This window comes from Pteronotus mesoamericanus, unplaced genomic scaffold, assembly GCF_021234165.1.
Source record: "Pteronotus mesoamericanus isolate MK-2021 breed Mesoamerican mustached bat unplaced genomic scaffold, CSHL_Meso_final contig_436, whole genome shotgun sequence".
Taxonomy (NCBI): Eukaryota; Metazoa; Chordata; class Mammalia; order Chiroptera; family Mormoopidae; genus Pteronotus; species Pteronotus mesoamericanus.
This window is the reverse complement of record NW_026555164.1, coordinates 552182-574884: the sequence shown is the minus strand read 5'-3', so window position 1 is coordinate 574884 and position 22703 is coordinate 552182. Positions and strand designations below refer to the sequence as shown.

General features: G+C 73.1%; 1 protein-coding gene across 1 annotated transcript; it reads left to right on the top strand.

Annotated features, from left to right (window-relative positions):
- The first annotated feature begins 1668 nt into the window (after positions 1-1668).
- On the top strand, positions 1669-18480 carry COL20A1 (collagen type XX alpha 1 chain). Its single transcript, XM_054577552.1, has 35 exons — positions 1669-1744; positions 3498-3608; positions 4181-4324; positions 4509-4661; positions 5799-5957; positions 6212-6331; positions 6800-6964; positions 7203-7367; positions 7619-7770; positions 8068-8197; positions 8744-8889; positions 8981-9104; positions 9256-9395; positions 9718-9847; positions 10274-10416; positions 10569-10701; positions 11030-11187; positions 11336-11465; positions 11839-11874; positions 12469-12607; positions 12893-13035; positions 13131-13240; positions 13453-13611; positions 13718-13795; positions 14097-14183; positions 14322-14375; positions 15248-15301; positions 15385-15438; positions 15675-15728; positions 16275-16346; positions 16961-16996; positions 17111-17159; positions 17388-17534; positions 18075-18152; positions 18383-18480. The coding sequence occupies exons 1-35, from the start codon at positions 1669-1671 to the stop codon at positions 18478-18480; spliced, it is 3927 nt and encodes a 1308-aa protein (XP_054433527.1).
- The last annotated feature ends 4223 nt before the right edge of the window (positions 18481-22703 follow it).

Below are 22703 nucleotides of genomic sequence, written 5' to 3'. Positions count from 1 at the left end.
CGAAGCAGCTTGGTTTTGTCACCCAGCCTCGGGGTGGGCGGGCCCCTGACCTTCGCACACCGGCCTGGCCCGCCTGCGCAGCCTGCAGCCGGTGGCCTGAGCTGTCCGCGCCCCCGGCCTCCCGCCCCCAAAGGCCTCCGTCTGCAGAGGCTGAGCCCAGAGCAGAGCTGGCCGTCCCCAGAGCGCCCCTCGACTCCCGGGCAGGGCTGGTCCCCCGTCTGGGCCCTGGCTCCTGGGGGCCACGTCGGCCAGGCCGCAGGGCTGTTGGGGGAGGCTGGGCAGGCGGAGGGGCTGAGCTTCCTGAGGCGCAGGCGGAGGAGGGAGGGAGCCTTGGGGTCCGTGGGAAAGGCTCTGGGGACAGCGGGGGCGTGGGCGCTGGGGACCGCCACGTGGACCCCGGGGCTCGGTCTGGGGTCCTGGCCCTGAAACCGATGCCGGCGGAGCGGGGAGGGGTGAGGGCTGGTGTGGCACGCGGTCCAGGTGCTGCTCCCCTCCCCCCCACCCCCCGCGCTGCCGGAGAACCCAGTGCCCGTTGCCTGCATCTCGGTGCCCGGGGCCACCCCGGCGGCCTTTGTTCCCGAGCCGCCCTCTAGAGCCAGCCCTGTGGAGTGAGGGGTGCACCCCTCCAGGCGGTGTCCCCATCCTGTCATGAGGCAGGGTCCTCTGCGCTCTGACCAGCGTGCCTCACTGTTAGAGGGACATCCCGGCAGCCATGGGGGCAGGGGGAGGCCAAGGGGCGGGCCGGGCAGTGACGTCGGGGGAAGGGCCTTCATAACCCGGCCGCCCTGCGGCCGCGGCAGCCGGGCCCCGTGGGCACGAGCAGGTTGGTGAGTGGCCCGCGCCGTCAGCTGCAACCTTGGCCTTTCAGACAGGCTGGGAGGAGCTGGGCTGGGGGGGGCAAGGGCTCTGGGCCCCGGGAAAAGGTCCCACCGAGTCAGGCCAGGGCTCTGGGGGGGGTCCAGCTTCAGAGTGAGGGCGCAGGCACTGGGGCGGCCGCAAGGCCCCTGGCCACCCCCCACCCCCGCCCCCGGCCCGAGGAGCCTGCAGGCTCGGCGGGCAAGTAGCCCTGCCCTGGGGGAGGCTGGCTGAGGGTGGCCGGGGCCGAGGTCCTACGCTTGGTGTCCTGTGCCACCAGCAGAGGCAGCCTGGGCTGGGGGCGCCCCCAGAAGCCTGCCCAGCACCCCAAAACTGCTTCCGGGGCCTCCTCTCCCCACCGAGAGGCGGGCGGCTGGTGCTCTGCCTCAGCTCCCCCCGCCGCCCCGGCTGCTCGGCCCTGACAGCGGCCGCCCTTGTCTGGGCTCGGGACGCGAGAGTAACTGTGGCCGCGGTGGGACCCGCGCTGGCCCGTGGACAAGGCCCTGAGGGCGGGATGTGGCCAGGCAGTGACGAGCCAGCATCCTCGGGGGGCGGCCGGCAGAGGGGCGGTGGCCTCTCGCTTCGGGAAGCTCCTGCCGGGCCCTGAGGACGCGTCCTGCAGATCATGGGGGCGGGCGGCTGTGGGCGCAGCGTCCGGGGCCCCCACGCCTGCACGTGGACGTCCGAGGTCGGCTCAGGCCGCGGCCGCAGGGCGTCATGGCGAAGCTCGGGCGTGGCGGTGGCAGGGGAGGGACGGACGGACAGAGGGACCACAGCAGGCTGAGCGGCCTCCCCTGCCACAGGCCGAGCACCATGGGCGCCCGCGTGCGCCCCCACCTGGGCGTCTGGCTGTGGCTGGGCATCGCTCTGGGCCTCGCCTGGGAGCCAGGTAAGGACAGGGCCAGGGACTTGCTGGGGTCTGAGCCCCTGGCCGTCCCCAGCCCCAGGGGTGGCTGCCCCCGAGAAACTGGTGCTCAGTCAGGACGCCGGGCGGGGCAACCGCAGGGGTCCTCTGGGCTCCTTTGCCGCAGCCTTGGCCCCCGCCGGCCTCTTGACCTTCGGCCTTGCAACCTTTCACCTTGTCTTGAGGATACTTGTTTTCTGGTTCATTTGTTTGAAAACAGGTATTAACACACTGCACTCGATTCTCTCGTGTTAATGTTTTGTTTCTAATTATGCTGCGGATGCCTTTTCCACGTAAGATTTTCAAACGCCGTAGGCCGACGGCGGCAGTGACTCCCTCCCGCCCCAAGCACGGGGTGTGGGCCGTTGGCTTCTAGCACTTTCCAGCTCGTTTAAGGCACGTGGGGGTCAGGTTCATGGCCGCGGCGCCCGGCTCTGGCACGTCCTCAGTCGGACGCGTCCTGCAGGGCGTTGACCCCGTGTCCCTCCTGGGTGGTGGCCATCGCAGGGTTGCTCAAAACACCCCAACAGGGGTGCATCCCGGAAAGTGGGTCCCGTGGGCGCCGGGAGGCAGTCCCGGCGTCTGGGGGCTGAGCCTCTGGCGCCCAGCAAGCTGGCCTTGCCCCCAGCTGGGCGGGGCGCTGGCACCTGCCGGCTCCCGCCTGGGGACGTGAGGGCAGGGTCCGCCGGCCGTCGCTGTGGGGGCGCGGCCGAGGCCAGCGGGGCCGACCTGCCTCGTCTCCTGTCTGCTTTTGTGCCGGGTTGGTGACGGCCGCCTGGGTGGGTCCTTCGGTCCCCGTGGCTCTGGCAGGACACACCGAGGTGGGACCAAGTCACAAAGTGACCGGATGACAAGATGAGCTCAGGACTCGCGCACTGGGCGGCCCCTCCCTGAGGAGGGCCCCGCAGAGGGGGCACCCCCGTGGCCTGGGCAGCGCCCCGCCAGGGCCCCCAGCTGGGGCCCCCAGGAGGCAGGCTGGGGTGCCCCCCGGCATGTCGGAGGTTCAGGGACACAGAGGGCTGGCTCTTCCTGGGCCACAGCCAGGCCCCTGCGCACAAGCGGCTTTTCAAGGCCCCGGCGGCCCGGACATTCCTGCCCTTCAGCCCCGCGCTCCGGGGGAGCCGCCGGGCTGCCCGGAGCCGGGCTCATCTGCTCCGCGCTCTGAGGCCGCATTGTGTCTGCCCGGGCGCCCCGGCTGCTGCCCTCCTCCGCGTGCACCCCAGCCGTCCGAGGGGCAGCCAGAAGAAGCCCATCCCTGTCTCCGTTTTCCAAAAATAGCTGCCCCCAGCCTGGAGCTCCCGGAAGCCTCCCTGGGAGGTCAGGCCCTGCCCCAGAGCTCAGGCCACTGCTGCCCCATCCTCCAGGACAGCCACCCCCAGGGAACCCCCGCCCCTCCGGGGCACTCCCGTGCCCCACACACCCTCACGCCGCAGGGCGCCCCGCCCCATGGGGCTGTGGGGGGCAGTGGGGTGTCTGCCGCGGGGCACAGCTGCTCTGCCCACCAGCCACCCCCTCCAACCCCGGGGCGGGGCAGTTGGTTCAGCTCCTGCAGCTGCTGGCAGGGTGGTTGTCACACCTCCGGACGCTGGCCTGGGCCTCCCTCGGCCAGGGCAGGGCCTCGTCTTCTCAAAGTGCCCCCCAGTGGGGCCAGGCTCGCCTCGCACCATTTAGAGCAGGTCCCACAGCAGTTGGGGTGCTCACTGGGGTCAGTTCTGACCGCCCTGTCCCATCTCCTCAGCGAGTGGCCGCCTGCGGCTGGCGGTGCTGCCGGAGGACCGGCTGCAGATGAAGTGGGCGGAGTCGGAGGGGCCCGGCCGGGGCTACCTGGTGCAGGTGAAGCCCACGGCAGGTACGCCTGCGCCTCCCAGCGCTGCGAGGGCCACGGCAACGTGTGCGCGGCCGTCCCTGCGCCCCGTTCTGTGTCTCTGCGCCCATGCGTCTGCGGGACTCCGCCGTGCCTGCCTGGGGGCAGGGCACGGAGCGGGAGAATCGCGCGTTTCCCACGCGGACCCTGACCCACACAGAAGGCGCCTGTCACCGCTTGGGAGGACTCGGCGGGTCCTGCTGCAGCGCAGAGCCCCTCCGGGACTCCGTGTGCCAGCGGCTGGTGGGAGGGCCACCGGGGACAGGAGGGAGGCCCGGGGGCCCCGGGAGGCCGAGCGTGGTCCGGCCACGGAGCTCCGCAGATGTGGCCGGGGCGCGGGGTTTGAAAACTGGGAGGACAGTTTACACGTGCGCGTGTAGCCGCCGGGAGGGGCAGAGCGTGACCCGGGACCGGGGGAACGGCTCCCCCCGCTGCGCGTACACGCACACACTCATGCACACACATGCAGTCATGTACACACACATGCATGCACACGTGTGCACGCGCGCGCGCGCGCACTCCACCGGCCTCCGCAGCCCTTCCCACCGCCACCCCAGGGGACTCGGAGCAGGAGGTGATGCTGACCACCAAGACCCCCAAGGCCACGGTGGGCGGCCTGAGCCCCTCCAAGGAGTACACTCTGCAGATCTTCGAGCTCACGGGCTCCGGGCGCGTCCTGCTGGCTCGGACGGAGTTTGTGAGTAAGTCAGGCGCCCGCACGGGCCTCCGGCCTCGGGGGCGGGGCCTGTGCGGCGGGGGCGGGGCCTATCCCGGGCCCGCCTCCGGCGCCTCGCGCACCGCCCCTCCGTCCCCGCCTGTCCCCAGGCGCCCCAGCCCCTGCTCCCGCCCTGGCGCCGTCCCGACCGGCCCCTACTTTGCCCGCAGTCGAGGACTTGAAGAGTCGCCCCGTGAGCGGGAGCAGCCGGCGGCCCCCGGAGCCCACGCCCTCCGCCGCCGGGAGCCCGGACGCTGAGCCCCGAGTCACCGCGGCGCCCAGCCCAGCCCCGCCCACTCCCGCGGGGTCCGCACGCGGCGAGGGTAAGGGGCCGGGGAGGTGGCAATCGGGCCAGTCACGTTTCCTCTGCGGAAGCGTCTTCCTCACACCCGACCTTGCCCTCCGTGGCTTAACCGAAGCCCGGGCCGCTGTGGGGCTCACCCAAACCCGCCACACAAACCCGCGGGCCGGGGCCTGGTCCCCACGCCCCCGCCGCCGGAGCCGGGCAGGGGAGAGACCACACAGCTGTGGCCTCCCCTAAGGGCCCCGGGGGGCGGCCCCTGCCCAGCCCGGCCAGCGAGGCAGAGCCACCGTGTGACCCAGGCAGGGCAGCAGGTGTGCTGTGTTTTTTTTTTTTTTTTTTTTTTTAAGATTTTATTTTTAGAGAGAAGAAGGGAAGGAGAAAGGGAGAGAAACATCCATGTGTGGTGGCGTCTCGCGCGCCCCCTGCTGGGGACCTGGCCCGCGACCCAGGCCTGTGCCCCGACTGCGGATCCTTCGATTCGCAGGCGGCGCCCAGTCCGCTGCGCCACACCAGACGGGGCAGGTGCGCCGTGTTCTGCACGAGGCCCTGCAGGCTGGGCGGTGCCTCCCCGTCGGGTGGGGGTCCCACGGCGCCTGCCGTCTCAGAACCTCCGCGTCTGGCCCTGACTCGGGGCTCGCCCAGGAGGCCCTGTCTCTGTGCGCGACGCAGGGAGCGGGGGCCCCGGAGACGGAGCGCAAGGCTTTGCGAAAAGCTCCTGGCCGTTCAGGGCGAGCCGCGGGCGGCGCTGTCCGAGGTGCTGACGCGCCGCCGCAGTCAGCACCCCCGGCGGCCTCTGCCCCGGGCCTGGTGCCGGTGGCTGCCGGCTGGGGGGACTAGAACAGCAGCCCGCACGAGACGACCCCGCCCGGTGGCCTGCCCGGCGGGAGCACCTGGGTGTGGCACTCGCCCTCTGGAGGGCTCAAGGGGCCGACCCCAGGGATCAGGGTCCACATGAGGTATTTTGAGTCCCCTGAGCCCCGAGCCCCTCTGGAGTCCGTGTCCTCCAAGACTCAGCGTTCGCCTCACTCGGAGGCCAAGCCCTGTGGCCCCTCGCGTCCGCCCGCCCCAGGGAAGGCGATCCTGGGTGGGAGCCGCTTAGGGTCCTGCAGCGGCACCGGGCCTTGCCCACAACTCACCGCCCTCCCTGCCTGCCCAGCTGGCCCCCAGTTCCGCTGCACGCCCCCCACCCCCGCGGACATGATCTTCCTGGTGGACGGGTCCTGGAGCATCGGCCACAGTCACTTCCAGCAGGTCAAGGACTTCCTGGCCAGCGTCATCGAGCCCTTTGAAATCGGGTCGGACAAAGTCCAAGTCGGTGGGTTCTGGTCCCTCCCCCGCGGCCCCTTCGCGGTGGTCCTCACTGTCTCTCCCCAGCCCCCAGGGCTGGGCAGACCTTCCTGCTGACCGGCGTGGCCTGCAGCCGCGGGCCGGGCCAGGCCAGGTGGGGACCCCGCAGGCCTGCTGGGGCCGCTGGCCCCCAGGGGGATGCGCTGCCAAGCCCTGTGTGGAGGGCAAGGGCTTTGGGAGTGTGGGCTCTCCTTGGTGACCCGCGCCGGGCGCCCTCCCCAGGACTGACACAGTACAGTGGAGACCCCCAGACCGAGTGGGACCTGAACACCTTTGGCACCAAGGAGGAGGTGCTGGCGGCCGTCCGAAGCCTCCACTATAGGGGGGGAAACACCTTCACAGGTCCGTCCTTGTCCCGCAACCCCACCCCTCCCGCTGCCCAGAGAGCCAGCCCCTCCGCCCACACCCGCCCAGACCAGCACACCTGGGCGTAGACCACGCCCAGTGCCGGGTGGGGCCGGGCCCCCCCTGCCCACCTTTGGGAGTGTGGCTGCTCTGCGCTGCCAGTGAGCTGCTCCTCCGACAGACAGAAGCCCCAGGGGGTCACCAGTGGGTGTGGGCGTGGGCTCGCTGGAAGCAGCCCTACGGCACAGCCTTCCCCCAGCCCGAGCCTGCCCACGCCGGCTGCCCCCGCTGCTCGGGGCCAGCTGTGGAGGGCCTTCGGTGGGCGAGGAGGAGGCGCCCCTGCCCTGTGGGCACCCCCCAGCTGGAGGGCCCCGGAGGGACGGACGTGGGGGTGCAGCTCGGGGCAGCGGGGAGGGCGCCAGGCGGGGGCGCAGGCCTCTGCACCGTGTACCCGCCGCTCCCAAGGCCTGGCCCTGACCCACGTGCTGGAGCGCAACCTGAAGCCCACAGCGGGCCCCCGCCCTGGGGCGGCCAAAGTGGTCGTTCTGGTGACGGACGGCAAGTCCCAGGACGACGCCCGCACCGCTGGCCGCGTCCTCAAGAGCCTGGGCGTCGACGTCTTCGCTGTGGGTGAGCGGCCTGCGCCTCCCGGAGTTCCCGTCTCCTCCGTAGCCGTCTCCCCGCCCCGCCTCCCCTGTGGGCCGGCCCCCGCCGCCACTGTCCATCGCGGGCCCTGCCAGGTGGGGCCCTGGGTGCACGGCGGGGACAGCCCCCGACCCACCGCGGTGACCAGGGCAGGGCCAGGGATTCAGTCCGAGACGTGACCGCAGCTCTGGGGCCCCGCCTCACTCCCGCGGCCTGTCGGCAGGCGTGAAGAACGCCGACGAGGCAGAGCTGAGGCTCCTGGCGTCCCAGCCCCTGGACGTCACCGTCCACAACGTGCAGGACTTCCCGCAGCTCGGCACCCTGGCCGGCCTGCTCAGCCGCCTCATCTGCCAGAAGGTCCAGGGCCGGAGCCCGCGAGGGGGCCCAGGTGAGCGGGAGCCTGGGGGCTGGAGGGCGGGTCGCCTGCGCTCGGGGCCCGGCCACTTTGGGTGGAAGGACTGGCTTGTGGCTTCTGTGGGGGGCCCCGACACCCCCGCTGCCCGTTGCTCGGGCTCCGTGGGCGTCTGCTGCCCCCGCCTGTGCTTCCCCAAGGGGCCGCCAGGGGGAGCAGAGGAGCCCCTCGGGCCGGCGGCCCGCGGGGCCCCTGACCCCCGGCCTTTGCTCCCTCAGCTAAACCAGCGGCAGCCTCCGACCCCCCCGCCGCTCCCACCAGCCTGGTCCTGACCCAGGTGACCTCCTCCAGCGTCCACCTGTCCTGGACTCCAGCCCCTCAGCCGCCACTCAAGTACCTGGTGGTGTGGCGGCCTTCCAGGGGCGGTGCCCCCCGGGAGGTGAGCGGCCCCCAAGCCGTCCCGGGAAAGGTCCGGGATGAAAAGTCGCCGTGGGGGCGGGGCACGGCGCCGACCCGGCCGGAAGGCCTCGGGGCGCACCGGGCCGGTAAGCAGGCTCAGCAGGTGTGCCGCCTGTGCCGCCCGCGCCGCCCACGCCTGCTCGGTGCCCGACGCAACGCGGCTCCGGGGGCCGGGGCGCTGGGAGCCGGGGCCGGCCCCGTCCCGCCCCAGCCGGCCCCGCCCCGCCCGAGTCGGCCTCGGCCCCGCCCCCGCCCGCTGCAGCCGGCTTCCTTCCAGGTGGTGGTGGACGGGTCTAGCGCGTCCGCGGAGCTGCACGGCCTGGCCGCCGGCACGGAGCACCTGCTGTCCGTGCTCCCCGTCTCCGAGGCCGGCGTCGGCGAGAGCCTGCGGGGCCTGGTGACCACAGGTGGGGGCCGCGGGCGGTCAGGGGCTTCAGTCTTGGCTGGGGCGGGGGCTCCGCCCCCAGCGCGCTGTGTGACCGAGGTGGCTCGGGGTCCCGCTCTGGCCCTCGGCGCCCTCTTCCGAATACCAGTGACGTCATGCGCGTCACTGCCACTCCTGGACGAGACCTGTCCCTTCTCACGGGTTCCAGGAACCCCCGCCCCGCTGCGCCAGGACGTCCTCAGCCCTGTCGCTCGGTGGCGACACAGGTCGCACGACTGAGCACTCCGGGCGCACAGGCCACTGGCTTTGCGGAGCTCACAGGGCTGGGCCTCCTGCCACCGCCGTCCAGCTCAGCACACAGGCCCTGCCGCGCCCCTTACCCGCCCCCGACCCCAAGCCCACGGCAGCCCCCTGCGGACCGCGGCCCTCCCACCCTATGCAGGGGCCCGCGAGGGGGCTGTGTGTCCCCAGAGTTGGAATCTTGGCCCAGGGCGAGGTGTGGGGTCAGGGCCTTAGAGTCGCCTGCGGCCGGTGGCGTGACTTCTGCCTGCGGCGTCTCCTCTTCCAGCGCCTCTGCCTCCGCCCCAGGCGCTCGCCCTGGCCACTGTGACGCCCAGGACCGTCCGCCTCACCTGGCAGCCCTCGGCCGGGGCCACCCAGTACCTGGTGCGGTGCGTGCCGGCCGCCCCCAAAGGCGAGGAGGAGGGCAGAGAGGTAGGTGGGCGACCGAGGGCGGCGCAGGCGGCTGGGGCGCGGGGGTGGGGCGAGGCGGCGGGGGCCAGCCTGAGCGCCACACCCCGTGCAGGTGCAGGTGGGGCGGCCAGAGGCGCTGCTGGGTGGCCTGGAGCCGGGCAGGGACTACGACATCTGGGTGCAGAGCCTGCAGGGGGCGCAGGCCAGCGAGGCCCGGGGCATCCGCGCCAGGACCCGTGAGTGCCTCCTGCCCCCTGCCGCCCGCCGGGGGGCAAAGGCGCCCGCGGGGACCCCAAGCCTCCCACGGGCGGTGGGGCCCCAGCTCCCGCCCACACGTTCCCACACCTGGCGGCAGCGGGGGTCCCTGAGGCCTCGCTGTGTCCGCAGCACCCCTGGCCACCCCCAGACACCTGAGCTTCTCGGATGTGACCCACGACTCGGCCCGTGTGTCCTGGGAAAGCCCCCTGAGGCCCGTGCGCCTGTTCAGAGTCAGCTACGTGTCCAGCGAGGGCAGCCACTCGGGGCAGGTGAGAGCAGGCTGCTGTCCCGTGGAGCCGCCGGGGGACAGGGCGTCCAGGGTGCTGAGGCGTCCCCAGGGGCCCCCACCCTGATTCCCAGCCTGCGGCCGGGACACAGAGCCGCCCCTGCCCCTGGCCCCCAGTCTGACAGGCCTGGGGCGTCGTGCGTGAAGCAAAAGACCCTAAAATGACCACGAACAACAGCCCCGACGAAGATGGTGACCTGGGAGGCTGTGGGGGGAGAGTGTGGCCGTTGGGTCATCTGGGCCGGCGGGGCCCCAGGGCTGCCCCAGTGTGGGGGCCACACCCCATGTCTATACCCGCCTTGCAGACGGAGGCTCCTGGGAACGCCACCTCAGTCACCCTGGGTCCCCTCTCCTCCTCTACAACCTACTCCGTCCGCGTCACCGGCCTCCACCCCGGGGGCAGCTCCTCCGCGATGACCGGACGCCTGACCACGCGTGAGTGGGCGGTGGTCAGGGGGTCCGGGCTGGGCTGCATCCCTCTGCCCCCACGGGTGGTTCAAATCAACACGATGCTGAGGTGTCCGCTCTGTGCAGCCCGGAGCCCGGTGGGATGGGCACCGGCCCGAGGGTGATAGGGGGCGCAGGCCCTTGTGGGTGGGGCGCGGGGGCCCCAGTGTCGAGCAGAGTTGGGGGCTGGGGCGCCTCCAGCAAGCCGGCCTCCGCGCTGCCTGTAGCCCAGTCCAGGGGAGAGGGGGGCATGGGGACAGCCGCCACCCGGAGACTGCGGTCCCCTCTGACCCGCGGGGCGGGCCGTGACCCCGAGACCTCCTTACCGGTCACCTGAGAGCCCATTGGATGGGCCCCCGAGGGGGCTGCCTGGGCCCTGCCGCCCCAGCCCCCGCCCCCTCTCTCGTCTCCCAGGGAAAGTCCCCAGCCCGAGCCGGCTCTCGGTGACCGAGCTGCCTGGGGGCGAGGTCCGGCTGACATGGGCGGTGGCCGCCGCGTCCGGGGTGCTCGTCTACCGGATCAGGTGGACGCCTCTGGGAGACGGGAAGGTGCACGAGGTGCGGGGGAGTGGAGCCCGCCCCTCGCCCGTGTCCCGGGGACCCACGCCCCCGTGCAGCGCCTCGGGGACCCTCCCACCCCGCCCTCGGCCTGCGGGCCAGCCCTGGCGTGAGGCCCCCACTGCAGCGGGACGCGGCCCTCCTCTCCGCAGATCTCTGTCCCGGGGAGCCTGGGCGCGGCCGTGCTGCCCGGCCTGGGGCGGCAGGCGGAGCACGAGATCACCGTCCTGGCCTACGACCGGGACGGCGCCCACAGCGACCCTGCGTCCGTCCGCTACGCCCCCCGTAGGTGGCCCTCAGCTGCCCGGGCCGGAGACAGACGGGGGCCCCGGGCCGCTGACCCCCCGGCCTGCTCGCTGGGGCCCAGGGCCTCCCTGAGCCCTCGGGCACTGCCCCTGGGGCGGCCAAGGGACACCGTGCTCCCAGGCCGCGGGGCTGAGCTGGCGGCCCCGTCTGTCCCGAGGTCTCAGGGCAGCGGGGGGGTGGGGGGGAGCAAGGGTCTTAGGGTGTGGTGGTCTGGGGCCGGGGCCGGGGCTGGGGCTGGGGTCGGCGCAGGAGGGCGTGGGGGGCTGGGGCTGGGTGTGGCGCTGGCTTTGGGCCCATCCTCGCTGAGCCCACACCCCCTCAGTCAGCCGGAGCCCACCCTCCAACCTGTCCCTGGCTTCCGAGTCGCCCAGCAGCCTGCGGGTCAGCTGGACGCCCCCGACCGGCCCTGTCCTCCGCTACCGGCTCACCTACGCGCTGGCCTCGGGCTCCGGACCGGAGAGATCGGTGGGTCTCCGTGGTGGCGGGGGCCGGGGGGAGACGTGGCCTGCCGTGCGTGAGCTTGTCACGCGGGACACGGCCGGAGAGGCGCGAGAGGCCGGGCGAGCCGAGGTGCTCGGGCCGCGGCTCAGGCAATGGCGCCGGTGCCCCGCAGGTCTCTGTTCCAGGATCCAGGAGCCACGCGACGCTCCCCGACCTGCTGGCGGCCACCAAGTACAGGGTCCTGGTGACCGCGGTGTACGGGGCGGGGGAGAGCGCGGCCGTGTCTGCCACGGGCCGGACAGGTGAGTGGGCACGGGGGTCCGGACCCCGGCCTCTCGACACCCAGAGCCTGTGGGGCCTCCCACCTGCGGCTGCCGGCAGCTCATGGGCCTGTCAGCCCCGGGCAGCCCCGGGCAGCCCCCTGGCCCGGCCTTTCGGGGCACGTCTCGGGGGGCTGGTACCTTCCGGTGGCGTGAAGTCCGACCCCTGAGATGGCAGGACGCCCCGCCCTTCCCCCACCGTCCCTGCGGCACCGCGGGGCCAGGGGCCTGCGGACCCTGGAGAGGGGAGGACAGCGCCGTGGCTCCAGCCTGTCTCCAGCCACAGGGCAGGGCCCGCCCGGGAGGAGCCCAGGCCGCTCCCCGCCAATCCCGACTCCCTGTCGCCCCTCAGCAGCCTGCCCGGGCCTCCTCGCGGACGGCTCCCTCGCAGGTGGGTCCTGCCCCGGGACGGCGCCCTGCCGCCCCTCCCCCGCCCGCTCCTCCTCCTCTGGGGCCACGGGACGGTGGCCAGCGGCGCTGGAGGGCACCTCGGCGGCCTCGCCCTTCACAGGAGGGTCCCTCAGGCGTGGCGGGCGCCATCGTTCCCTGCTCACGGGCCACGTTACCAAGGCTTGCGCGAGGTCGCTGACCAAGGCCATGCGCCGTGGCGGGCGCAGCGGAGGCAACGCGGGGCCCCGGGTCCTGCGCAGCCTTGTCGGCCCCCGCTGGCCACGCCCGGGGGGGGCAGAGGGGCCGGACGGCGCTTCACGGGCATCCCTCCCCAGGCCAGGGCGGGGGCGGGGGCGGGGACGCTGGCGGTCAGGGGTGGCCCCCGGGGTGGACCGCTGAGCTCCCGAACCTCACCCCCGAGGGCCCCTGCTTTCCCCTCAGTGCCTCTCTTCTCCTTCCTGTCTGAGTCTCTGTGGGCCCTGTCTCCGCCCTAAGCTCCTGGCTTCGGGTGTTCCCTCTGCGTCTCCCGCTCCGCCTCCTGCCCCTCCGCCCTCACCCCCATCCCGTTTGCCCCCCTCCCCCACTGGGACCCTAGGCTTCGACCTGATGGCGGCCTTCGGGCTGGTGGAAAAGGAGTACGCGTCCCTCCGCGGCGTCGCCATGGAGCCCTCGGCGCTGGGGCCCGCCAGGACCTTCACGCTTCTCAGGGACGCTCAGCTGACCCGCCGGGCCAGGTGGGCGGCCGGGGGTGGGGGCGGTGGCCGGGGCGGGGACACTGGCTGTGATGGGGTGGCCTCCGGTCCTGGGCAGAGGCCTGCGCCCGGCCCTCCGGGCACCTCTGGCTGCCCCTGCAACAGCCGCGGGAGGGAGCCCTGTCCGCGGGACCCCGGTTACTCTGGGGAAACCGAGGCGGGAGAGCTCTTGGTCCCATGGACCCCACCCCGCAGCCCCGTGGGTCTGGGCTCCCGGGACGGCTGTGGCCTCTCAGGCCTGCGGCGCCCCCACCCCCTGCCCCACAGCGACATCCAGCCGGCCCCCCTCCCGCCGGAGCACACGGTCGTCTTCCTCCTGCGCCTCCTCCCCGAGACGCCCCGCGAGGCCTTCGCGCTGTGGCAGATGATGACCGAGGACTTCCAGCCTGTCCTGGGGGTCCTGCTGGACGGTCAGCGGGGGAGGGCCTCGGCGGCTGTGGGTCCCGGGCGGCCCCGTCCGCCCTGGTCCGCGGGGCCTCACGCGCTCCCCGCTCCGCTCCCACAGCCGGCAGAAAGACCCTGACCTACTTCAGCCACGACGCCAGGGCGGCCTTGCAAGAGGTGACCTTTGACCTGCCTGAAGTGAGGAGGATCTTCTTTGGGAGTTTCCACAAGGTCCTGGAAGGTTCCAGAAGGACCAAAGCCTGCAACACTCCTGCCTGAATCTCCCCTGGCCCCAAGTTCTGCAACAGAACTGCTCCTACAAGCCCAGGAGGGGCCCACGGGGGCGCACTTGGGCCGTTTCACAGAGGGGAGACCGAGGCCAGCGAGGGGTGGCGCCCCAGACACCCTGGCCCGGGCTGTGGGAACCTCTCTCGTGCCTCCAGGTGCACGTGGCCGTGGGCCGCTCCCGGGTGCGGCTCTACGTGGACTGCAGGAAGGTGGCTGAGAGGCCCATCGGGGAGGCGGGCAGCACCCCCGCCTCCGGCTTCGTCACGCTGGGGAGGCTGGCCAAGGCCCGGGGCCCCCGCAGCAGCTCGGCCGCGGTGAGCCTCGCCTCGCCTCGCCTGCCCGGCCGGTGGGGGCTGGCGGCCGCCAAAGCCCCTCTCGCGGGAGCCACGCCGGCTGACCGCCTCCCGCCCCGGTTCGCAGCTCCAGCTCCAGACGCTGCGGATCGTGTGCAGCGACACCTGGGCGGAGGGGGACCGGTGCTGCGAGCTCCCTGCGTCGGTAGGTGGCCGTGGGCCACGGGCCACGGGCCAGCGGCAGACGGGCGTCCGGGGCATCACGGTGCCGGGAGCAGCCGGGGCTGGCTTCCTGAAGGGGGGTGGCCTGGGGGTGTCTTGGAGGCCCCAGGGGCACGGCCAGTCAGTGCGGATAGGGAGGCCCAGCCTCAGGGCGGTCACAGCCAGGCATGAGGGGCCCTGCCCTGCCCCCGCCGCCCCCTCAGGTGCGGTTTGGAAGTTCCCTGCGATCTGAGGTCAGACAAGAGCCCTGGGGCTCCATTCTCCGACGCAATCCTTTCTCCCAGAAGGATGGAGAGACCTGCCCTGCCCCACCTCCTGCCTGCGCCTGTTCCTCGGAAGCGCCCGGGCCCCCAGGACCGCAGGGCCCTCCGGTGAGCCCAGCAGCCCCTCCCTCCCTGGCGACATCTCGCTGCCCCAGGCGGGGGAGGGGTGGGGTGGCGCTGGACACTGGAGCCCAGGGCCTGGCTCCCCAGGGCCGTGCTGGGCTCAGCCCCGCGGTGTCCCCGCAGGGCCTCCCGGGCAGGAGAGGAGCCCCAGGACAGCAGGGTCTCCCTGGGCCCCGGGTAAGTCGTGGGGGGTCCCGGGGGACTGGGTCCTCCCTTCCCGGGGGGTCCCTGCGCAACCACAAGAGTGCCCAACCCCAGGTGGAGGGGCTCTCCCCGGGGGGGACCAGCTCCCCGCCATGCGCCCCTGACGGTCACCGATGGGTCCTGGCCCCGTGAGGGGGCCGACGCGCCCCCGCCAGGCGCCCACAGCTGCGGCCACGCCCCGGAAACCTGCCGGGCTTCTGCTGGATGTGTGCCCGTGGGTCCCTGTCCCCGCACCGCCTCTCGTTCCCTCTGAGGCTCCGTGTTTCACGGGGATGAGCCGCTTGCCTGTGGTCTCACTGTGGCTTGTCTGGATTTTCACACTCAGGTTCCTGAGAGAGTTTGGCCTCTTTTCTCTGGGGGTTGGGTGTGGATGTGCGTGTTCGCACAAAGGAATTAGGAGCGTTTTCCCTGCGCCCCTGGTCCAGCCAGCGCAGCCGCCAGCTGTGTGGCCTGGGGTCTGGTGCCCAGGGGTTCCCTCGCTCCCCAGCTCCGACCCGAGCAGCGGCCTCGGGCCCAGGTCCTGGCAGGGGCGTGGTGGGTCGCGGGGTGGGTGTGAGCCGCTCCGAGGACCGGGGCCTGGACGCTGCAGGCCGGTCAGCGGGCTGGGGCTGCGGGGACCCGACCGAGGCGGCCTTGGGCCTGCTCAGCCCTCTCTGCCTGTGTCTCCAGGGGGAGCCCGGGCCTCCCGGACAGACTGGACCCGAGGGTCCTGGAGGTCAGCAGGGGTCGCCAGGGACCCAGGGCCGAACCGTCCAGGGCCCCGTGGTAGGTGCCGCCCCCCGCCCCCCGCCCCCCCGCCGCGCCCGCGCCTCTGCCTCTGCGGCTCAGTCCCTGTTTCCCTCCAGGGTCCGCCCGGGGTCAAAGGAGAGAAGGGGGACCACGGCTCCCCGGGCCTGCAGGTAGCGGGGTGGGGCCGGGGCAGCGCCTCCTCCCCGGGGTGGGGCTTGGCACCAGCCTGGCCGGAGTCTCTGTCCTCTTCCAGGGTCACCCCGGCCACCAGGGCGCCCCCGGGACGGCTGGCCTCCAGGGTCCAAAGGTGGGAGACGGAGGCTGGGGGTGGGGCCCCCCTGTCTGGCCCCCGTTCCTGCCGGTTCTGCCCCACCCGTGGCCTAGCTGGGGGAGGGGAATGTCTGCCGACCCGGGTTGGGGGCGGTCTCTGAGCTTGGCTGGGGCTCAGCGGCTCTCAGAGCAAAGCTCGGGTGTGTGCCCCGTGTGGGCCCCCGCGGGAGGGGTGTGTAGGGGTCCAAGCCCCCACCCTTCCTTTGCCCTCAGGGAATGAGAGGCCTGGAGGGCACTGCTGGCCTGCCCGGACCCCCCGGACCCAGGGTAGGCACCACCTCCTGAGGCGCCCCCCCCACCCCACCTCCCGAGGTTCCTAGGGGCTGAACCGAGCCAGGTCGCCACCCTCCTGGGCTGGCGCCTTCCCAGGCCCCAGGGCCCTGCAGCGGCCGCCCGGCCGACGGCTCTCTTGACCCGCACCGGGCCGCTGGGTGGGGAGCCCCCATCACGCCTGCGCCCCGGCTCCGCCGGCGGGAGGCGCCGCGGTTTCTGCCTGCTGGCCAGGTCACCGCCATCACTGAGAAGCGCCTTCCCTCCCGAAACCCGGCCGTGCTGAGGTCCGTGCTGGGGTCCGAGCCTGGGGACCGCCCTGAGCGGGGCCCCGGGGCCGGGTGCCCGGGAGGCCGAGCTGCCCCCGCCCCCCGACGTGGGCAGGAGGCGCGGCCTGCGGGAGGAACGGGCCGCGGAGGGTGGGGACGGACCCCGGGGCCTGGCCTCGGTGCAGAGCAGCGGGGACTCGAAGGGCCGGGCGGGGCTGTGGGGGGCAGGCTCGCTGGTGCTGCCGTCTGGACCCCAGCCTGTGTGTCCCCACAGGGGTTCCAGGGCATGGCAGGGGCCCAGGGAGCCAGTGGGGAGCGAGGACCCCCCGGGGCCGTGGGACCCACGGTGAGTCCTCTCCCCGCCCGAGAGCCCCGCCGCCGGCGGCGGGAGGGACACGCGAGCACAGGCACCCTGGTCGGCGCCCAGGGAGGCCCGGGCCGCGCGTTCGCATAGAGGCCTGTGCCGGCGGGCTCGGCGGTGCGGTGCGGGGGCGGGGGGGGGGGCAGGGACGGGGAGGGGGGAGGCTTGTCTGCAGCAGCAGGGAGAGCGGGTGGCCCTGCCAGGATGGACAGGCGGGGGCGGGGGGCGGGCTGTGGGCTCCAGGGGCTGGGGGAGGGGCGGGGTCCAGCAGGCTCCCCGGAGCAGGAGCGGGGCAGATCGGGGGTCCAGGCCTGGCGGGCTCAGGTCGGGGGAAGACCTGCCCTCCTTAGGGTATCCCAGCGGCAGGGACTACCTCCACCCGAGACGTGGGTCCTTGGCCCACGGGGCCATGTGGCTCCGACTCTCCCTCCGAGGGTCCGAGGCTGCGCCCACCCTGTGGGGCCGGATGCCCGGTCTCCCTCCGATGGGCAGACCGCAGGCTGCGCGTGGTCAGGGCCGCCAGAGCGCGGAGGGTGAGGGAGCGGCCCGTCCGGGCCCCCCCGCCGCGGGCTCACCTCTCTCCTTCTCCTCCGGCCCAGGGGCTGCCGGGGCCCAAGGGGGAGCGAGGAGAGAAGGTGAGTGGGGCAGTGCGGGGGGCGGGGCCGCCCGGGGCAGGGGCGGGGCCACACGGTGGCCCCGCCCTGCAGGCTGCCCGGACAGGCGCGGCAGCGGCCCTCCTTCCCCGGCAGGGGGAGCCCCAGTCCTTGGCCACCATCTACCAGCTTGTGAGCCAGGCCTGCGAGTCCGCCATCCAGAGTGAGTGTCGGCCCCGAGCCGCAGGGCCCCGCACGCCGGCACTGTCCCCACACGGCCGGGCCGGGCTGGGCCTGGACCCGCGCCCCACGCCCCATCTTAGCAGACTCCCTGCCTTGCCCACCCGCCCTCCTCATCACGCACCGCGGAGTCCTGGGGAGGCGGGGGTCCGCCCAGCGCCCGCCCCGCTGACTCGCTGCACCCCCACCCCAGCGCACCTGCTGAAGTTCGGCTCCTTCCTCCACGGGAGCAGCGGGCCCCCCGTGCCCGTCCTGGGGGCCCCCGGACCCCCCATCACACACAGTGCAGCCCGGCCCCCTGGAGAGGGGGGACGTGGGGGTTCCCGCCTTGAGGACAGAGGTACTGGCCCCTTGGAGGGTCGTGGGGGACCCGCGTCCACACTGTCCGGCAGCTGGTGTCTGTGGCCGGTGGGGGGCACGGACCCCTCAGAGGTCGGTCCTGCAGAACTGAGGGCTGCCGGGCTCCCCTGGCCTTGAAGTGGCCGCTCCCCAGCCTCCCAGGAAGCCTGAGCTCCGCCCCTCCTCCCACCTCCTTGCCTCGGGCACATGGGAGACTCGGTCCAGTGACCTTGTCCTGTGTCCCAGGCTGATGAAGGGAGACTGAGAAAGGAGCCCAGGGCGAGGGGGGACGTGTTACCCCGCGGGTGGGGGAGGGCAGGGCAGGGCAGGGAGGGGCCTGCCTGGGGTCCCTGGCCCACCGCAGCCCAGAGCCCAAACCCCACCTCACACCGCCCCGACCCCGTCCCACCTCCCCCTAAACCTCAGCCACAGAGCCCCGGTCAGTGCCCGCTGGGGGCTCAGGGAGCCCCTCCCGCGCTCTCCCCCTCGGCCTGAGGAGCAGGGGCTGCTGCCCTGGGTCCCAGCACGGCCCTCCCCTCAGGTGAGCCCGGAGCCCTGGCTCAGACGGGCAGTGCGCAGCCGCAGGGGAGCGGGAGCCCGGGGCCGCCGCGGGGAGCAGGTGAGCCGGGCCTGGGGGCAAAGGGCAGCTGGGGAGGTTGAGGGGGCCCCGAGGGAGCCCAGGGAGGCCCTGGCCAGGGTCAGCGCGCAGGGGGCTGGGGCAGGAGGAGCCGGGGCTGGGCAGACACGGTGGGGGGACGGCGGGGCTCCACTCAGCTGGCGCCCCGCTGCATGCGCCGGGCGGTGGGGGCTGGGCGGGCAGACCGGTGTCCGCTGCCCGCCATGCCCCAGACCGCCGCCTTCTCTCCGGCCAGGGCGGTTCCCGTGCCGCCTCGAGTGACCGGCGCCCCCGCCTGGAGTCCCGGACACCGTGGTGGTCGGTGCGGTAGCCGCCAGAGAGGCTGCACAGCATGGAGGCCGCAGGGTCGGGCAGAGAGGGCGTGGGCTGGGACCCCCTTGTGCTGTTCCCACAGCCACATAAACCCGAGCTCGGCAAGGGCCGCGGCTGCTCCTTCTGGGGGTGGGGGTGCGGGGGCGGGCGCGTGGTGTCCCCTGCCAGGCCGGCCAGATTCCCTGCGCCTCGGAGAGGAGCCACCCAAGGGCCCCCTCCAATCCCACAGCCTCCCTGCTGCCTTGGGGCTCACCCCTCCGTCAAGGCCACCGCAGCCCCCACAGCTCAGTCCCCCTGCCGGCCCTCAGCCGAAGCCACGCACTGAGTCACCTGGGGGGGCTTTGAGAACAGTGCCCAGCCCATCCCCGAGGCTGGAGCCTGGGCAGCCTCAGCGTCCCCCCCGGCCACCCCGGGAAACCTCGCCGGCTGTGGGGCCTTCCAGCCAGTCCAGAAGTCTCCTGAACACCAGGAAAAATGGGGGGGTGGGGGGCGGGGGCGGGAAGCCAACAAGGGCTCCACGGAGACCGGGGAGCGGGGCAGAAACGGGGGGCGGGTGGGCGGAGGCGCCGGGGACACAGCCCCGGGAGGCCTGAGGCTGGGCCCAGCTGGGCAGGCCCCAAGCGCAGGAAGGCCGAGCGCACGGTGGGGAATGGGGGTCAGCGCTGGGCTTCGGACGGCGCTGTGGGCAGGTCTGGGTTCTGTCTTAGGAGCGACCGGAAGCCCCAGGGCTTCTGGGCGGGGAACTGACGTGACCCCCTGAGATGAGACTGGGGGGGGCCAGGCAGGTGGGACCTCGCCTGTGGGCCCCTGAGAGGGAGGTGGCTGAGCCCCTGGGTGGGGTGGCAGGGCCCCAGGAACAGGCCCTGGCCTGGGGGGCAGGCGGCGAAGGGGCGCCGGTGGGCCCGTGAGTCTGGGGCCCCCGGGCGGACGCGCGGGCACCACCATCCCCGGGGTGAGTGGAAGCCACGGGCAGGCTCCCTGGGGGCGAAGGTGAGCGGACTGGTCCCAGCGCTGAGTCCAGCTCCTCGCAGCGGCGAGAGGGGAGAGCCGCGGCCCCGCGGGGGTGCGGGCGGAGGCCACCGCCCGGACGCTGCCTGAGAAGCACGGCCGGGAGGCGCAGAGCCCGCGGGGGCTCTGACCAAGGAGGCCAGCAAGTGCAGCCGTCGCTGCTGTGTCTTCACTGGAGGAGGCGGAGGCGCCGCGGGTCTCGGCGCACGCCCCGCGCAGCGGCGGCCTCGTCCGGGGCCTGAGCGGGGAAGGACGGGCCTGCTGCCGGCCCCTGGCCGCGGCACCGTGCTGCGGGCTGCCGGCGCACGTCCACGCACACACCTGTGCCCTGCCGCCGTGCACGCGCACGCACACGCACGCACACGCACGCACCCCGCACGCACACAGCACTCCTGTCAGGCCTGGAGGCAGCGGGGCGCCTGAGAGCAGAGCTGAGCGGGACAGAGAGGGGCACGCTCTGGGGCCCAGTAACCGGAGACCGCGGTGTCTCTGGGCGGGGTGGGGGCGGGGCGGGGTGAGCCACGTCGGGGCGCGAGGGGACGCCGCCTGGAAACACGGCACAGCAGACACACCAGGAGGGCCCCGGCGGTGCGGCCCCGTGGACGGAGCGCGGCCTGCGGACCAAAGGGTCGCGGGTTCGAGCCCCAGTCAGGGCGCACGCAGGCCGGGGTCTCTGGCCAGGTCCCCAGCAGGGGGTGCGCGAGAGGCAACCGCACGGGGTGTTTCTCTCCCTTCCCCTCTCTGAAAATAAATAATTTTCTTAATGCTCTAGAAAAAGCACGTATTTAAAAAACAAACCTATTACTTGATTTCCGGAGAGAAGGGGGTGCTCCTCGCCGTGGGGGGTGGGGGGCGGGCCAGGCGGGGCTGGGCCCCCAGCTCAGGAGCGACTCGTTAGGACAACCCCAGCCCTGGGGCCCCGGCTGTCCCTCCTCCCCCAGCCCTGGGTGACTGAGGACGGGGAACGCTGCCCTGGGGTGCGCATGTGGGACAAGGGGGTGGGGGGGGGGCGCAGGCTGTCCGTCCGCCCACGACGTCCACCACCCCGGTGGCTGCACCGTCTCCCCGGACCTGGAAGGCCCCCGAGATGGCAAAACAACTGAAACTGGTCAGTGCGCAGAACGAGGACATGCGCCCGGGAAGACCTTGCGGCGCATCCTCGGCCGCGGGGCACGAGGTCAGGCTGGGGGCGGAGGAGTGGCCGAGCTGCGGTGATCCCGGCGAGGAGCCGCTCACAGCTCGTCACGGACCCCACGCTCGCGGGCCGGACGGCGCAGCAGCGAGTCTCAGGCCCGCCGGTGTGGGGGCGGCGGAGGGGCCCCCGCCCCCGTGCGGGGGCCGTCAACAGAGGCTCCGAGGGAGCCGGAGCCGCGGCCGCGGGCACAGAGGCCTGCCTGGGAGCCTGGAGCCGACTGTGCCCAGCGGGTGGGTCGTTGGTGTCAAATTTAGTAAAACTCACTCCTGTGGGGGCTTAAGATCACGCGTGTTGTATGTAACATTCACATCCGAGAACCCCTCCCCCACCACACACACGGGAGAGGCACACAGCACCCGGGCTCCGTCCGCTGCGGTGGGAATACGGGCACTTTGGTGTTTCTGTGGGTTTCCTGACGTTTTTCCGTCCCAGCAGCTGCAGGCGAGGCCTCCCTGCCGGCCCAGGAAAGCGCATCTGCGGCCAGGCCCGGCGCCAGGGCTGCTCCTGGCAGGCGCCGGAGCATCTGGCGGCCGAATCCGCTTACGTAAGGAGGCCTGAGGGGCTTCCGCAGGAAATCTGTGGCCCTGCTCCCCTCCCGGGGCCTGTGGTCCCTGCCCCGCAGCCTTGCTTGTCCGGGCCGAGCTGCCCCGCGTCCTGGAATGAGGCCCCGAGGCCACAGGTGCAGAGCAGGGCTGGGCAGACGGGGTCCCTGCGGCCCGGGGCCAGGCAGGAGAGGGTGCCCGGGGCTTAGATCAGGTCCCGGGGTCTCTGCCTCCCGCTTGCGGCAGGGGGACCCCCGCGTCACGATGCCCGGGTGGGGGTGTGGCTCCTGTTTCCCGCACGGCCCCGCTGTCCGGCTGAGACCTGCAAGCCAACCCCGCGGCAGCCCGGCAACCTGGGTGCTGGGGGAGCTCAGCTGCAGCCCCCCCAAACTGTCCCCTCAGCTCCTCCAAGCACCTCGTGACCCCAGCCCGTGGCCGCCCTGACGCCGCGGTCTGCAGAGGGGGCTTGGACCGTGGGCAGCAGGGACAGGTCCCTCCTCCCGCCGCCCTCCCACCTCTGTCCTCCACCAGTGTCACTCCTGGGGGGACGCGCTGTCCTTGACGGAAGGTTCCAGAGAGCCAGGAAGGGGGGCAGCACGCGCCACCCCCACGCCAGCCCCGGGCGATGGCTTCCCGGGTCGCAGGGCCCACAGCGGGCGCCACCCAGCGCGGCCTCGGGGGCGACCGGGCTCCCAGGGCCGTCACTCGGGCCCCCGCTGCTGGGCCGACGGCCCCTGTGTCACGGGTGACGGTGGTCCTTGGGCAGAGCCGGCCCCCAGCGGGTGCGGCCAAGGGCGGGAGGCCTGGGGCGGGGCCCCTCCATCCCCTTAGGAGGCGCCCCTTTCCCGGTGCCACACGTGAGGGTCCCGATCGGCCCTCGGTGAGCCGTCCTCAGGGTCCCCGGCCTCATTGCGGCTACCGGCACTCCAGGGGAGCCCCAGCTCCTGGGTGTGCCCGGGGGGTCCCTGGGGGGAGGCGGTGCACAGAGGGGGAGCCCACAGGGAGGAGTCGGGGGGAAAACCAGGACAGGGACCCGGAGCCTGGGCTCTGGGCTCTGCTGTGGGTCCCTCACACAATCCCAGTGCCCACAGGGACCTGCAGTCGAAGGGCTTGCCCAAGACCCCCCAGGACCCCCGAAAGGAAAACACCCGGACTCCCCGAGCCTGAGGGCCCTCCCCCGTGGGAGACTGGACCCCCACCTCCTCCAAGCAGGACCAGGTCTAACAGCTCCGCTCCCCAAGGCCCCTTTGGAACAAAACTTGGGCTTTCACTAATTTACCAAAACAAAGCCTCTGGGTAGGCCCCCGCTGGCCAACGGGGGCTGCGCACGAGCCAACCTGCCCCTGTGGGCCGGGTGGCCCCCCGACATGGGAGATCCCCGGGGAGAAGGGGTGCTTAGCGCAAGGCCCCAGGCTGCTGCGACCTTGCGGAGACAGAGGTCAGACGCATGTACAGGGAGCCGACGTCGAGCTCTGG